General features: G+C 41.5%; 1 protein-coding gene across 1 annotated transcript in view; it reads left to right on the forward strand.

Annotated features, from left to right (window-relative positions):
* Window positions 1-17,202, forward strand: part of LOC126354703 (juvenile hormone esterase-like) — a 108,633-nt gene that overhangs the window by 59,377 nt on the left and 32,054 nt on the right. Inside the window, exons 5-6 of the mRNA XM_050004523.1 lie at window positions 143-333; window positions 11,478-11,634. Coding sequence (XP_049860480.1) covers window positions 143-333; window positions 11,478-11,634 — 348 coding nt within the window. The remainder of the gene's footprint in view (window positions 1-142; window positions 334-11,477; window positions 11,635-17,202) is intronic.

Below are 17,202 nucleotides of genomic sequence, written 5' to 3' on the forward strand. Positions count from 1 at the left end.
GCTACGTTGACTCACTTTTTCTTCCACTGTTCGTTCCCCTCCCGTTCCCGCCCTCCAACCTTCTTAACACCGATTTTCATGCCCTAGCCCAAAAAATGTCTTCACAGTTAAAAATGTAGTCAGTCTCCTATTTATACTCCAGGTCTCTTCAACAAGGCTATCTCAGAGAGCGGTGTTGCACTGGCTACTTGGGCGCGTCCAGAGCCCGGTCTAGATAACGCCCGCAAGATTGCTGTCCTGGTGGGATGCCCATCAGAACCCAGTGCCGCGCTGGTCGAATGCCTCAGGGGCGTCGACGAACCCATACTCACTGCAGCAGCATTAAATTTAACTGTAAGTGACCCTGACGTTTTATTTTTTTCATGTTTTTAGTAAGAAATGAAGTGGTAGTACACATACATATCAGTACTAATGAAAATGTGTCTATAATCTGACTGCAACACAAAATGCTCATCTAATGGATACTGATTGACGCAGAACAACCTCAAAACTGGTACCGCGTCACTAGATTCAAGTGGTGAACCATTTTCACCTGAAGCCAGAACATTCTGAAACGTTGCAACTATCAATATTCAGCAGATTTACTATGTTCAGTTGGCGATACACATGGGTGCCTATGCTGTCCCAGCGTGTTCTGTAGCATGCATCCCGTTTACACCTGTCAGTAGGATCATTTTCCTGTTGAAAGACTTCGCCTAGCATAATTTGAGGAACAGCATTCAGTAGGATGCTAGTAGCGGCCTGAAATGCTGATGATGACCCTCATTACCATGACACGAATAGTAACAACAGTTCAAGGGATTATTATATCTTTTGAATACATTTTTAGTAGTTGTTGCAAAGATGCTAATCTCTACAGAAATGCAGAGGCCCTACCAATATTATGAAATATCGGATGTAACTTGAAGTCCAAACTCATCAACTCAAATATTATTAAGGTTATATATAATTTCTAATAAACTATATCTAAAAACGTCTGATATATCTTGATATCAACGACTCAGATATTTTTATCCAGGTAACAGCAGTTGAATTGCATCGTTTGTGCGGCTGACACTAGAACTTACATAAGATTCGTTTTATGGATCCGAAGCGCTATTCACTGTAATAATATTTATTTAACAAAAAACACAATGACTACTTCCACAGCATAAACTTAGAACTGCTAAGAACTAGTATATTTCAACCATTTGATTGAAGTTCAGAGGCATCAATTACCGGTGAATGTTCACATTGCGTAAAACATAATTGACGACTTACTAACTACAAATGGTTAGGTCAAAGAGTCTACGTTCATTAGTGCAAGATACGCAGTGCAGAAATGTTTCCTTGAAGTACGAGCGCCCTCCATAAGTAACGCAACGCATTGTTTTGTCTGAAAACAGATTTATTTTATTTAGTATTTCAGTACATCATATTATTCTCTAACCTCTTGGCTCCCAAACCCTATGTTTCAACATAATTTCCGTTCAATGCGATGGCCTTACGCCACCTTACTGAGAGGCCGGTATGCCCGCATGTTACGTCTCTAATGGTCGACGTTGTACAAACGTCTTACTTCATCAGTGACCTCCCCATTATCCTAGTATTGCTTCCCATGGAATGCGTCCTTTATTGGGTCAAACCGATGTAAGTCGGAAGTTGCGAGATCCGGGCCTTAGGAGAGATCGGACATGACAGCGCGAACTCGCCCAACGACTCACCGTGATTTTGTTCGCTGCCATGTCTATGTAGACGTTTTCAAAGCGCCACTGAAGCTACGCCACGCTCCGATTTTCCGCCAGAATAAACTCAAGGCCAGCTCTATGCTTGCGGTTACAGACGCCATTTTGAGTTTACGTATAGCGCCGCCAAGAGCTGGAACTTAATGGAAACCATAGGGGCTGAAGAGGGAAAATTCCAAGTTGCCTCACAACCAAATCCACATTTTTTCACCCGAAGATGTCCGAGATTAAACATGTGTTCCATTACTTATTGAATACCCCTCGTAGTAATACACAAGGTGATTCAGGAGCCACTTTCTTTCTTTTTTTCTTTTTCAGTCTTCATTCTTCTGACTGGCTTGATGTGGCCCGCCACGAATTCCCACCACGAATTCCTCTCCTGTACCAACCTCTTCATCTCAGAACAGCACTTGCTACCTATGTCCTCAAATATTTCCTGGATGTATTCCAATCTCAGTCTTCCTCCGCAGTTTTTGCCCTCTACAGTTCCCTCTAGTACCATGGAGGTCGTTCCCTGACGTCTTAATAGATGTCCTATTCTTCTTCTTGTCAGTGTCTTCCACATATTCCTTTTCTCTTACATCTTGCGCGGAACCACCTCAGTCCTTACCAGTCAAACTCATTTTCAACATTCATCTGTAGCACCACATCTCAAATGCTTCGATTCTCTTCTGTTCCACTTTTCCAGTCCATGTTTCACTACCACACAATACTGTGCTCCAAACGTACATTCTCAGAACTTTCTTTCTCAAATTAAGGCTAATGTTTGATACTATTTGACTTCTACTGGCCAGGAATGCCCTTTATGCCAGTGATAGTCTCGTTTTGATGTCCGCATTGCTCCTTACATCATTGGTTACTTTGGTGCCCAGGTAGCAGAATTCCTTCATCTATTTCGTGACCATTAAACCTGATGTTAAGTTTCACGCTGTTCTCATTTCTGCTACTCGTCATTTCTTTCATCTTTCTTCGATTTACTCTCAGTAATTATTCTGTACTCATTTGACTGTTCAATCCATTCGGCAGATCATGTAATTCTTCTTCACTTTCACTCAGAATACCGATGTCATCTGTCAATCACATCATTGGTATCCTCTCACCGTGAATTTTAATTCCACTCCTGAACCTTTCTTTTATTTCTACAACTGCTTCTTCGATGTACAGATTGCACAGTGGGGGCGAAAGACTACATCCCTGTCTTACACCCTTTTTAATCCGAACAGCTCGTTCTTTGCAATCGGCGCGCATTATTCCCTCTTGGCTCTTGTACGTATTGTCTATTACCTGTCTCTCCATACAACGTACTCCTATTTTTCACAGAATTTCCAACATATTGCACCATTTTACTTTGTCGAACTTTTTTTCCAAGTCAACAAATCCTATGACCGTGTCTTGATTTTTCTCTGGTCTTGCCTCCATTATTAACCAAAACGTCAACGGTTCTAGGCGCTCAGTCCGGAACCGCGCGACTACTACTGTCGCAGATTTGAATCCTGCCTCGAGCATGGATGTGGTGATGTCCTCAGCTTAGTTAGGTTTAAGTAGTTCTAGGTTCTAGGGGACGGATGACCATAGATGTCCCTTGGTGCTCAGAGCCATTTTCAATTGCCTCTCTGGTGCCTCCTCTGGTGTCTTACCTCTCCTAAAGCCAAACTGATCATTATCTAATCCATCCCCAATTTTCTTTTCCGTTCTTCTGTATATTATTCTTGTAAGTAACTTTGATGCATTGGCTGTCAAGCTCATTGTGCGATAATTCTCTCACTTGTCAGACCTTGCAGTCTTCGGAATTGTGTGGATGATATTTTTCCGAAAGTCCTATGGTCTGCAGCTAGACTCATACATTCTACATACCGACTTGAATAATCGCTTTGTTACCCCTTCACCAACTTATTTTAGATATTCTAATGGAATGTTATCTATCCCTTCTGCCTTATCTGAAATTAAGTCATCGCAAGGTCCCTTAAAATTCTGGTTCTAATGCTGAATTCCCTATCTCTTCTAAATCGACTCCTGTTTCCTTTTCTATCACATCAGACAAATCTTGCCTCTCATACAGAACTTCAGTATACTCTTTACACCTATTCGCTCTCCCTTTGCTTTTAACAGTAGAATTCCTATTGCACCGTTAATGATACTATCCTTACATTTTGTTTCACCGAAGGTTGATTTATCTTTCCTATGTGCTGAGTCACTCCTTCCGACATTTATTTTTCGGTTTCTTCCAATTTCTCATGCAGCCATTTCGTTTCAGATTCCCTGCACTTCCTATTTATTTCATTCCTCAGCGACTTTTATTTTTGTATTCCTGAAATTCCATGAACATTTTCTTAGTTCCTTCTTTCATCGACTTACTGAAGTATTTCTTCTGATACCTCTTGGTTTCTTCGCAGTTACCTTCTTTGTATCTATGTTTTTTCTTTCCAACTTCCTTGACTGCCCTTTTTAGAGACGTCCATCCCTTTTCAGCTGTACTGCCTACTGAGCTATTCCTTATTACTGTATCTTTAGCCTTTGAGAGCTTGAAGAGTATCTCGTCATTCCTTAGTATCCCATTTCTTTGCGTGTTGATTCTTCCTGATTCTTAAACTTCAGCCTAATCTTCAACAGTACCACTTTATTATCTGAGTCTACATCTGCTCTTGGGTACGAAGGCCTTACAATCCAGTATCTGATTTCGGAATCTATGTCTGACCGTGACGAAATCTAATTGAAATCTTTCCGTTTCATCCGATCTTTTCCCAGTATACCTCCTCCTCTTGTGATTCTTGAACTGCTATCCTTACTGCTGTTTTATGCGTTGGAATTCCAGGCAAGGGGGCCCGAGTTCGATTCCCTGCTGGGGTGGGAGATTTTCTCCCCTCAGGGACTGGGTGTTTTGTTGTCTTCATTTCATCCCCATTGTCGACGCGTACGTCGCTCACTGTGGCTTCGCACTCAATAAGACTTGCACTTGGCGGCCCAACTTCCCGCCTGGGAACTCCCGGCCACTGGCCGTACAATCATTTCTTTTTGTACCTCTGTTTTTTGCCATCCGCAGTTTTATATCTAGCCTTCAACACCCACATGCGAGGTATTCATATTCTCTCACTCGCTACGCGCACATTATTACTCCTATAGAACAAATGAATGGTACAGTTTTTGTAGAAAAATTAATCTAGTTAAATTTTGCACTGGGACACGTTTTCCTTGTTGGCCTCCGGTTTTCAAGTTATTCAAGAAAAAATTACAAAAGATATATTAAAACGCACCTCCACAGTCACATTCATCCCTCACCACTCAGGATTTGTAGTCTGTTTTTCGTGGCACTCCCCCCTGCCATTGCACAAAAATTTCCGGCTACACGAACTGTTATCGACAAACGACCTTTTTTGGTGTATATTGGTTGTGTCATTACGCTGACAGCATAGTCGTCTGTTTAGTTAACAGCATTATTTTAAATGTGCTCTTGAAGGTGATGAAAGAAAGCCGACTTTTGTAAACGTTACGTTAAAAGTAATTACATTGGCGATTCGATCAAGACTCAGCCCTTACAATCATTGTAGTTTCCTAGTCAGAAGGCCTTACGAGCACAACACATTATTGTTTATTTCATGCTGTTTAAAACTCACTAAATTGTTAGGTATATTTACACTAACGTCTCGTCTATTATCTGTAAGTGCTCCGCCAAGCCGGTGGCCTAATTAGGCTAGTCAGCAAAGACAAAAAAATGTCTAATAGCGGGAATAGTTCGTGCAGTCGCTGGATATGGAGGGAGGGGGAGGGGGGTGCGTTACTTTTGTACGTTTTTCTCAAATAACTAGAAGATTATGGCATTTAGCGCAGACGGATCCCTGTATAAATTTTAGCTACATTAAATTCCCTACAAAAAAAAGACGCTGTTCATTTCTTCTGTAAAGCTAATAGCCCGCACGTTGCGAGTGAGCTATATGAAAATCTCGCAGCTAGTTTGTAAACACCTTATACAGGGTGAGTCACCTTACGTTACCGCTGGATATATTTCGTTAACCACATCAAATACTGACGAACCGATTCCACAGACAGAACGTGAGGAGAGTGGCTAGTGTAATTGTTTAACACAAAACATACAAAAATGCACGGAAGTATGTTTTTTAACACAAACCTACGTTTTTTTAAATGGAACTCCGTTAGTTTTGTTAGCACATCTGAACATATAAACAAATACGTAATTAGTGCCGTTTGTTGCATTGTAAAATGTTAATTACATCCGGTGATATTGTAACCTAAAGTTGACGCTTGAGTACCACTTCTCCTCTGTTCGATCGTGTGTATCGGAGAGCACAGAATTACGTAGGGATCCAAAGGGAACGTTGATGGACCTTAGGTATAGAAGAGACTGGAACAGCACATTACGTCCACATGCTAACACCTTTTTATTGGTCTTTTTCACTGACCCACATGTACATTAGCATGAGGGGTGAGGCACACGTACACACGTGGTTTCCGTTTTCAGTTACGGAGTGTAATAGAGTGTGTCCCGACATGTCAGGCCAATTGAAGTTCAATGTGGTGGCCATCATTTGCTGCACATAATTGCAATCTCTGGCGTAATGAATGTCGTACACGCCGCAGTACATCTGGTGTAATGTCGCCGCAGGCTGCCACAATACGTTGTTTCATATCCTCTGGGGTTGTAGGCACATCACGGTACACATTCTCCTTTAACGTACCCCACAGAAAGAAGTCCAGAGGTGTAAGATCAGGAGAATGGGCTGGCCAATTTATGCCTCCTCCACGTCCTATGAAACGCCCGTCGAACATCCTATCAAGGGTCAGCCTAGTGTTAATTGCGGAATGTGTAGTTGCACCATCATGCTGATATCACATACGTCGACGCGTTCCAGTGGGACATTTTCGAGCATCGTTGGCAGATCATTCTGTAGAAGTATGTTGCAGTGCTCTCCGATACAAACGATCGAACAGCAGAGGAGTGGTACCCAAGCGTCAACTTTAGGTTACAGTATCTCCGGATGTAATTAACATTTTACAATGCAACAAACGGCACTGATTACGTATTTGTTTATATGTTCAGATGTGCTAACAAAACTAACGGGGTTCCATTTAAAAAAAACCTAGGTTTGTGTTAAAAAACATACTTCCGTGCATTTTTGTATGTTTTGTATTAAACAATTAGACTAGCCCCTCTCCTCACGTTCGGTCTGTGGAATCGGTTCGTCAGTATTTGATGTGGTTTACGAAATATATCTAGCGGTAACGTCAGATGACTCACCCTGTATAACATTTAGGGCTGCACCAAACGACAGCGGTAGGAGTTGCTGAATCGCCCTGTATGTTCAACTGCTTCAAACATCTGAGATGATCTCGGCGCAATATCAGAATGCCTAATTTTCGTTAATATATTGCAAATCGGTTACTTGTTTGGATGCAGATACAGTACATAGAGATTTTCACTTTCTGTCAGTTGCTCTGTGAAACATCGAAGACACAGTTTCTAAGTTCCTTTGAAGGACCGATTAGCTCAGCAATACATTACACATGATTCAACGGTATATTGCGATAGTTTTAAGGTTTACTAATTTATGATTTAAGTAATAAATCACTGCACCAGTTACATGTTTTCGTGCGTAATACCATGCGTCTGTGTAATGTTTGTGTGGGTGTGTTTTTCTGCTTCTATTCTATTGCTGCAGTTCTTATATGTATCTTGTGATGTTTTATTGCTAATGTTAGCAAATAGTATTACTCGTCTGTTTACTTACTAGTACTGTGCCTCCTTTAGTGTACAAAAATCCTCACACATGACTCATAGTGTTCATGTGAAAACAAACTATGTTACAAAGATATTACAAACGTATGTCTTCCCAAAGAGCCTGGATAAGTATGAGATGCCCAAGTTTTCGTGGAAAAAATTATTTCCATCTAGTTATCGCTTATAACTTACATCCTAACATTGCTGACAACTTAAACACTATCAATTGTAATTCATAATCGATTTTTTGTTATTTTATTGCACACTGGACGCAACGTTGTTTGATTCAGTATTTTACAAGATTATGTTGCCTACAGCCAGAAGAATTTTACTGTAGCTGATAGTATCTAAGAGAATATATTCCATCACGTTCCTCCCCCCCCCCCCCCCTCCTCCCTTTTTAGAAGCTCTTTTTTATGTCTATGTTTGCGTATCCTTAAATTATTGGTTAATTTAGTCTAGAAACCTTGCTATTTTTAAATATTGGAACCTACTCTTGTGACTTCCTGCCTGATGACTCAATTTCTTTGTGCCTTTGTGACGCTTTTTCTTCTTGGGTTATGGCTTCTGTAGGACTATGGGTAGCCCCTTATAGGTTGCAATGACCTCTTCTCTTCCCAGAAAATATTCAACCTTTCTCTTCTTCCAATCCGCTCTTCTTCGGAGATCTTCAGTGTCCTCTTCTCTTCTCTGCTTCACTGGTGACTATTTTTTCCTGTATCCTTTCCCATCGTCGATGCCTGGCATACTGGTCGGCGATGTGTCTTTGCTTCTCGGCTTTTCGTTTTCTTCCACCTTGATCTACAATCTCTGCCAAGTCTTCCAGAATTCAACAACCAGCTCGGGTCCTGTCCTTCCACTTGTCCTCCCTGTTGTTTCCCACACTGTCATTCTATCCATATTCATGTCCGGCAAACCTTAAACTTTATAATCTGGTTTCTCCTGATGTTATCTCCGTGTCCAGGTACAGTTATCCCTAGGTTTCGCAACTATCTCTCATCACCTCTTTTAGAGCTAAGTATTTTGTTCAGTATTTTTTTCTCTTCTTTCTCTAGTTGTTCTGCTCAATTTCTTCCTAATGTTATCTTCTCAGCAGCATACAATACTACATTCCTCACCGTTGTCTTGTAGTTTCAGATCTTTCCGTCTGTGGATGTATTTTTATTGTATATATTCTGGTCATATAGAAGGCTGACCTCATTTTCCTTATCCTCTGTGTTCTTGCCTCCACGCTCCTATTTGTTCCTGCCATGTTCCTCCGGCGTATTCAAATTTACCCACCTGCTGCATGGTACCTTCCGGTGTTTTACAGTCTCCAATGGTAATCAAAGTCTTTGTCTTATTGTAGGCGATCCTCAGTCCCATCTTTCTGGCTATCTCACTAAGGTTGTCAAGTTGCGTCTTTGCGTTTTCTCCTGCACTTACTATCCCTATGTTGTCCGTAAAGGATAGACAATCTAGTTGGCCCCGTGTCCTTTTATTCCCAGGATGTGTCTTTGGTAGTCCAAATGGCTCTGAGCACTATGGGACTCAACTGCTGTGGTCATCAGTCCCCTAGAACTTAGAACTACTTAAACCTAACTAACCTAAGGACATCACAAACACCCATGCCCGAGGCAAGATTCCAACTTGCGACCGTAGCAGCAGCAGCGCGGCTCCGGACTGGAGCGCCTAGAACCGCACGGCCACCGCGGCCGGCTGTGTCTTTGGTAGTGCCATTTCTTGTTTATTGCTCTCCACTGCCTGACCACTTCGCCCAGTGCTACGGTGAACAAAATCAGTGACAGTTGATCTCGCCTTTAGCCGATCCCCAGTAGCGATATTCCGCTGTAATTGTTTTCATCCTATTGTCCTCCTTCTTATGTTTTGGTAGTATGACTCCGTTCTTCCATTCTTCTGATAACGTCTTTGTTCTGCAAATCTGACAGTTAACGTTGGTCCTATTGCCTATCGCCTTGTCGCCTCCCCACTTATCACCTCGGGTGCTCCTCATTCTTCTACAGCTGCCTTATTACTCTTTAGATCGACTATGGCCTGTTCGGCCTCATCTCTAGTTGGAAGGTGTGACACTCTTCTTTGTCTACTCCAATTACAGCTCGTACTTCAGAAGGTTGTGCAAGTACTCTGCAAGTATCTTAACCTAACCTAACCTAGCCTAACCTAACCTAACCTAACCTAACCTAACCTAACCTAACCTAACCTGTCTTTCTGATCACTTATAAACTGTTCTCTGACCTTCTGTCCAGTCAAACTCTCTATGAATTTCCCGAAGAAGACTCAACAGTTTGTTTTTCTGTAGTTCTTTTCAACCTGGTTCACTTCCTACTTCATCCTTTGTCTTCTGATCCACCTTATAGTTCTGACCACTTCCTTCCTTTTTCCTTGAAAACCTTTTTTTTTTTTTTCGAGTCCAGCTCTGGTCTCCCTAGTTTTCTCTGCTGTTCTCTACCGCTTCCTCACAGTACCTGTTCAACCACAGGTGTTTTTTGCTGATTTTTCTTTCCTAATATGTCAGCCTGTTTCCCCATGTTCTGCTGCACAGCATCCCATTCATTTTCCTTTCTTGTATTTGGATCGTTTGCATCCTTTTTCTGTTTATCTACATGTTTCCGAGTGCTCTTTTCAGTTGGAGCTGTCTACCCCTGTTTGGAATCCACTAGCACTGGACTTCTGTAAAATAGTGATCCGATTCGATTCTTATGTTCCTCCTGACCTTGGTGTTCACGATCTCTTTAGTATTCGTGCGGCCCATGCTTACTCACAGGAGTCTATGATCACATGATAATATAAAGTTGGTTTAGGTCCGCCACATCTTCCACAATTTCTTATTTGTTTGATGAAATCTTGTAAATTTCATTTTTAGTTCTGTTTGGTCCTTGCTACGTTAATTGTCTGTTTTATTTCTGTGAATGGCTTTGGAGGCGAACATGTAGTTGTGCTTTGACAGTTGTTCTGATGTGTGACCTGCCATTTCTGGTGTCGTATCCGAAGCATTCCACTGAACAATCGTTCTTCAGTTTTTATATTACTGTCAAGCGAAAAACTTCCATTATTACCTTCTCGTGGGATTGACTTTATCAGCTTCTGCAGCTCTTCTTTGAGATCTTACACTTCATGGTTAGAATGTAAACGGTTTGTTGCATACACTAAAATGATTTCTATGTAATATATTTTGCTTATTTTAAAAACAAATCTTGTTATTCTGTCAGATTCCTTCGATATTTGTAACATTAAAATCTACATCTAGTTTTTCCCTCTTGTTCTACATGTTTGTAATAAAGAAAGTCTTGATTTCGTTCCCGTTTTGAGATATATTATTATGTATTTACTAAGACGTCGAAACTTTTTTAAATTTCTGAGTAAACGCAGTATTAATTTAATTGATTTATAAGTAAACAGTGCGGTCCTGAACGCCAGTACAAATTGAAAACATTTATATTTTTTAATGAAAGGCTGGGACTATACTATAGAATTTTCTCTACTACGAGATATAACTTAGTTTTACGACCAATGAATATATTTCGTAATCACTACATTCTAGATCCATGTAAGTAGGAATCCAGCTTTTTCAGTATATTTTCTATCCGCCATCTTTTTCCTGGAAGAAAACTCACCAAATTCTATCGATAAATCTCTGTTACACAGCTAAAAAATTAAGAAGCCCATGTGTTAAAGACGCCTAACTACAGTCTATCATGTCTTGCATTTCAACTGTTTGGATTCCGTTCCTGTCTTCCGTTTTTTCAGAAACTGCTCGGCGATACATATGGAATATTTGAATGACAGCTAATGGCAATTAGTTATTTTGTTTCTTGTCAGCAAAACGTTTTCCTTGATATACTATTCAGTCTGAAATGAAACGTGAAATCTGCAGCTTGGAAGATTCTGTCAGCAGTAGAAATATCAAAATGACTTTTTTCAGCGGAGTCACACTTTTTGTGAAGGACGCAAAGGTCTGGATGCCGAATATGACTACAATGCTTTATACATCGTACTTTACAGTATTGTTTCGTCTGTTTCAGAAATGGTTCTTCTGCCCTATGGCGCAATTACGCCCAGTAGTGGAGAAAAAAAGTGAAGATTCATTCCTGTCCGACGACCCGTTGAACTTAAAGCCTCACTCTTCTATTCCATGGCTTGTAGGAGTTAATTCAGAAGAAGGAGCCGTATTTACTGGAGGTAAAAGACCATTGCATCTCCTTTGTGGACGTTGATACAGCAGTGATTCGATTGCTTCAGTGTTTGAGAAAAAAAAATGTTGATGTGTTGGGATGTAAGGTATTGAACAACTTCTCACAACAGTGACAGTACATGCAAAGCCTCCTATCTTCCTGAGAATACATATAAATTATAAAAACGGATGTATTCTGATGAGCCAAAACATTATGACCACTTCCTTAATAGCTCTCTTGTCCCTATTTGGAAATAAATACATCACTGGTTCTGAGAACCAAGGATCGGTTACGTGTGCTGATTTTCATACGCTGTGATGGTGCCCGATAATGATGGAGATGGATTCCACAGGATTCACATCAGGCGAATTTGGTCCGCCATCACTATAAAGGTAGTCAAACCACTGTAGCACGGTTCTGGCACTAGACACGGACAATTATAGTGCTGAAATAGGACGTCCGTGTCGGGTAAGACATCAAGCATGAAGGGATGCAGATGGCTCGCAGATGTCAGTGTGTCTTCGATTACTACCTCAGGTCCCATGCAAGCGCAGAATAATGTGTCCCATAGCATAACATTGCTCCCACAAGCTTGCGTCCGTGGTGCGCTGCAAGTTTAGAGCCGCCGTTCACCTCGATGAGGGCGTTTATGGAGACGACCAAAGACCTAATGTAGCAAAAATGTGATGGCATACTATCCACAAGTTCATCAAGACACTGTTGATCAGATGGTCCCACTACTCAACGGCGATTCGGAGTAGAACCCTCTGAGTGGTTGGTGGGTTACGTCGCCCATAAACAGCCGTTTTCAATCTATCCCAGGCAAGTTCAATAGGATTCATGCCTAGAGAACATTCTGGCCACTCTATTCGAGTGACGTCGTTGTCCTAAAGGAAGTCATTCATTCACAAGATGTGCACGATTGGGGCGAGAATTGTCGTCCATGGAGACGACTGCCTCGCCAAAATGCTGCCGATATGGTTCCACTATCGGTTGTAGGACAGTATTCACATATCGTACAGCCGTTACGGCTTCCATGATCACCAGCGGCTTAAGTTGGCCCCACATAATTCCACCTAAAAACAGCAGGGAACCTCTAGCTTGCTGCACTCGCAGGACAGTGTGTCTAAGGCGTTCAGTCTGACCAGACTGCCTCCAAACACGTCTCCGACGATTGTCTGGTTGAAGGCATACGCGACACTCATCGGTGAACAGAACGTGATGCCGATCCTGAGCGGTCCATTCGGCATGTTGTTTGGTCCATCTGTATAGCGCTGCATGGTGTCGTGGTTGCAAAGATTGACTTCGCCATGAATGACGGGAGGGAAGTTGTGCATGATGCAGCCTATTCCGCACCGTTTGACTCGTAACACGACATCCTGTCTCTGCACGAAAAGCATTATTCAACATGGTGACGTTGGTGTCAGGGTTCCTCCGAGCCGTAATCCATAGGTAGCGATCATCCACTGCAGTAGCAGTACTTGGGCGGCCTGAGTGAGGCATGTCATCAACAGTTCCTGTCTCTCTGTATCTCCTTCATGCTCGAGCAACGTCGCTTTGGTTCACTCCGAAACGCCTGAACACTTCCCTTGCTGAGAGCCCTCCTGGTACAAAGTAGCAATGCGGACGCGATCGAACCGCGTTATTGACCGCCTAGGCATGGTTGAATTACAGACAACAGGAACTGTGTAGCTCTTTCTGGTGGAATGACTGGAACTGATCGGCTGTCGCATCCCCTCCGTCTAATAGGCGCTGACCCTGTATGGTTTTTACATGTTTGGGCGGGTTTAGTGACATCTCTGAACAGTCAAAGGGACTGTGTCTGTGATACAATATCCACTGTCAATGTCTATATTTAGGAGTTCTGGGAACTGGGGTGATGCAATACCTTTTTTATGTGTGTAGTTCACAAACATTAAGCGCAGTGAAAATTAAACTGCAAGGGAAAATTCGCTAACACAGAAGTGAAGTATGTGTACAAATACGCGTAGAATATGCTTACCAAGCGCGGTGGAGCAATTGTAAGCTCACTGGACTCGCATTTCTTTGGATGTCTTTTTAACCCGCGTCCAGCCATCCTGATTTAAGTTTTCCGTGGTTTTTCTAAATCACTTTAGACAAATGGCGGGATGATTCCTTTGAAATGACACGGCCGACTTCCTTCCATAAATCGATGGGACTAATCACCTCGCTGTTTGGTCTCCTCCACTGAATCAACCAGACAACCAAAATATGTTAACATATATTAATATGTGTGAAATAAATATTTAAATGTGCATAAGCAAGCAAATCCACTGGTAAAAAGCTCATACTAAGCCCCTGGAACTATTTGAATGAAACTGGTGCACATATGAGTTTGGAAGGAAATACTGTAGGGGTAAGAAACCCTATCCTACTATTGGAGTGTGTGTCATGATGTGGAAAGAGAAAGGTGGACAAGGAGATGACAGACAGCGAATGATGTGGGGGACACAGTCTCAGATAGGAGAAGTACGGTATGGTCAGACATAGGGGAGGAGGGAATGGACGGCGGATGGGGAAAGGAGGAGATGGGCAAAGAAAGGAAGGAGGAGAAGATGGACAGAGGAGTGGTGGAGTTGGACAGAGAGAGGGCTGGTTGAGAGGGGAAAGGAGGAGATCGGCTAATATAACTCTGAAATAAATACTTACTCAGGCAACGTGAGGTACTCAGCTAGCGATAAATAAAGAAAGGAGTATGGCACCTAAACCACTTACGTACCATGTAGTGATTTTGTATCCAAAGAATAGTTTACATGAGAATTCTTGTGTTTGAATTTGGCTCAAGATTTAAATCTGTAAAGAATAATTTAAATAATCGCTAATTCCAAACCAGCACAAAGGGCGAAGAATTGCTTGCCAGCCAGATTATTTGTTACGTGAAAGTTTAGAACCAGCTATGACTGAGGATGTAGACTAGTATCTGCCAAACCTCGTAGTCATAAAATGTATTCCAGATTACATTCTTCCACGAACTAATCAATAAAGTATTTCTTGATCACTCTCCTCGTTCTCTATGGCGTAACAGTAACAAATCCATTTTCAGTGGACCATAGTCATTCGTAAACATGAAGCGTCCTGTATTGCTATTAATAGATTAAAAACCGCAACTCAGTTATGATTTAAGAAATGGAATCACACAACGTTATTTAGCTGAAATATTCTTAGGATCGAAGATTGTTTTTTGTCACTCCAGCACATAAACCGACATAAAATTTTTATTTAATGACGTGCCATTTTACAAATGGATTTTATATTCAAATAGTAACCTACTATTACGAGAAACTAGTGCAGTTTGTTGTTTATTAACCAAGTATCTAAATTAGAATGTTGTTTCAACCAAATGCTGTTATTATTAGCTGTCAAGCAAACACAGACTTGTTTCTAAATACATGCAACTAAAACTATTTCAGATTGCTTTTTTATTGTTTTGATTTAGATGGCCTGAGGGTAAGGCGTTCTAAGTCTCAAACGACACTCAAGGATAAATAAACTGTCTAAAAGTCAAATCATCTATCGTTATCGCCGTGTATTTTAAAATGCGAGCCGTTTGTTCTAAGCATATATTTTGTAAGTAAAGCTCAGGTTCAAAATAACTGTAAGGTAAATTTTAACAAAGTTGTTACAAGAACGACTATAGCTCAATTCCAAACATGTGTTACTTGTATGAAATCAGAGAGTTAACTGTAAAGGAGAATGCTTATTTGTTGTTATCTATTTCAGTAGTAAAAGGAAAACACTGCTTTTCTAGTTCTAAGAGGCCACCTTGCTAAAGTGAAATTATTTATGAAACATCATCTCTCTCAGCTCAGCATAAAAAATCATTTTGTTACTCTGCGTTCTAGAAGATAATGCGATTACTGTTATCACAGGAAGTTTTTATAATCACCTCCAGTTCTTTGGTTAAATGGTCGCAGAGTGCGGACATGGCCAGTCAGGGGTGAACAACATTTTACAACGTAAAATAATAGTATACAACGTAAGAAGCAAAAAAGTGCAACACAAAACCATCAATAATTCTTGTATATGAAGGTGGTATCTGTTATTTCGGACATGTCCGAAATAACAGATACCATCGGTGACCGTGCAGCTCGTTATAATTAAATCAATACAATGAAATTAATATTCTTAGCTGTATAGAGGCGTTGATATACGTAAACGGGAACACTTGAAAATGTGGGCCCCGACCGGGACTAGAAACCCGACATCTCCTGCTCATATGTCAGACGTTATGTGTCCTCGGTGGCTCAGATGGATGTAGCGTCTGCCATGTAACCAGGACATCCCTTGACATGTGGGATAATCGGGTCTACTGCCGGATGTTTGTGTCGCTCTGGCACAATATTTCGGCCACGTAACTCGTTGCCTTCTTCAGGTGCTACCTGAGACTCGTGTTGGAGGATCTTGTCCAGTATTGATGCCCAGAGGGCGCTGGGTGCTCTGTCTGCCGTCCGCGCCCACCTGGCGCTGCTTGTAATGTGTGCAGAGAGAGCACCCAGCGCCCTCTGAGCATAAATACTGGACAAGATCCTCCAACACGGCAGTCTCAGGTAGCACCTGAAGAAGGCAACGAGTTACGTGGCCGAAATATTGTGCCAGAGCGACACAAACATCCGGCAGTAGACCCGATTATCCCACATGTCAAGATCTCGTTGGGAAAGCCTGAAGAGTTACATTAGGACATCCCTTGTTCGAGTCTCGGTCGGGGCACACATTTTCAAGTGTTCCAGTTGACGTATATCAACGCCTGTATGCAGCTAAGGGTATTCATTCCATTTTATTAATTTGATTTTTAATTCATTCTAACGAGCTGCACGGTCACCGATGGCGTTTGTTCCTTCGGACATTTCCAAAAAAACAGATACCACCTTCATATATATCAGTTAAGGCTGACCGGCCATTTGACCATCTTCTGTGCGGATACACACACATTGCCCGAACTCTTACGGGAATCGGTAAAGCCACTAGTAATTAGTGTAATGAGCAGGGGTACTACGAATATAGTGTGGGACAATAAGTTGGGAATGTAGGTCTCACGGGAGGCGAGCCAGAGATAAGACCCTGCAGTCGCACTATCCTTTGTATCCTCTGTGGCTCAGATGGATATAGTGTCTGTCATATAAGTAGGAGATCGTGGGTTCGAGTCCCCTCGGGGCACACATTTTCAACGGTCCCCGTTGATGTATATCAACATCTGTATGGGGCTAAGGTTTTCATTTCATTGTATTGATCTAATTGTAAATAATTGTTGTTAATTATTGTTGGCTTGTCCATCTCGGTGTAGTTTAAGAGTATTTTTAATCAGATGCGTTTCGCTTTGGTTTGTAAAGTATCATCAGTAGGCATTCAGGAAATTGGTATACACAATATGTATTTACATTTTGTATTTATTGATTAATAATAGTACTTATACCTAAAATTGGAGCACAATGCATTTAGGATGTTTTTGCCTCTTGTTTACACGTTCAGAAATCCCCTGATTTTCCTTTAGTTGTTAGCTTAGACTGAAATACAAAGTCACTGACTTTTCACGATGTTTCAGCCATGGAAATGAACA

This window comes from Schistocerca gregaria, chromosome 3 (assembly GCF_023897955.1).
Source record: "Schistocerca gregaria isolate iqSchGreg1 chromosome 3, iqSchGreg1.2, whole genome shotgun sequence".
NCBI lineage: Eukaryota > Metazoa > Arthropoda > Insecta > Orthoptera > Acrididae > Schistocerca > Schistocerca gregaria.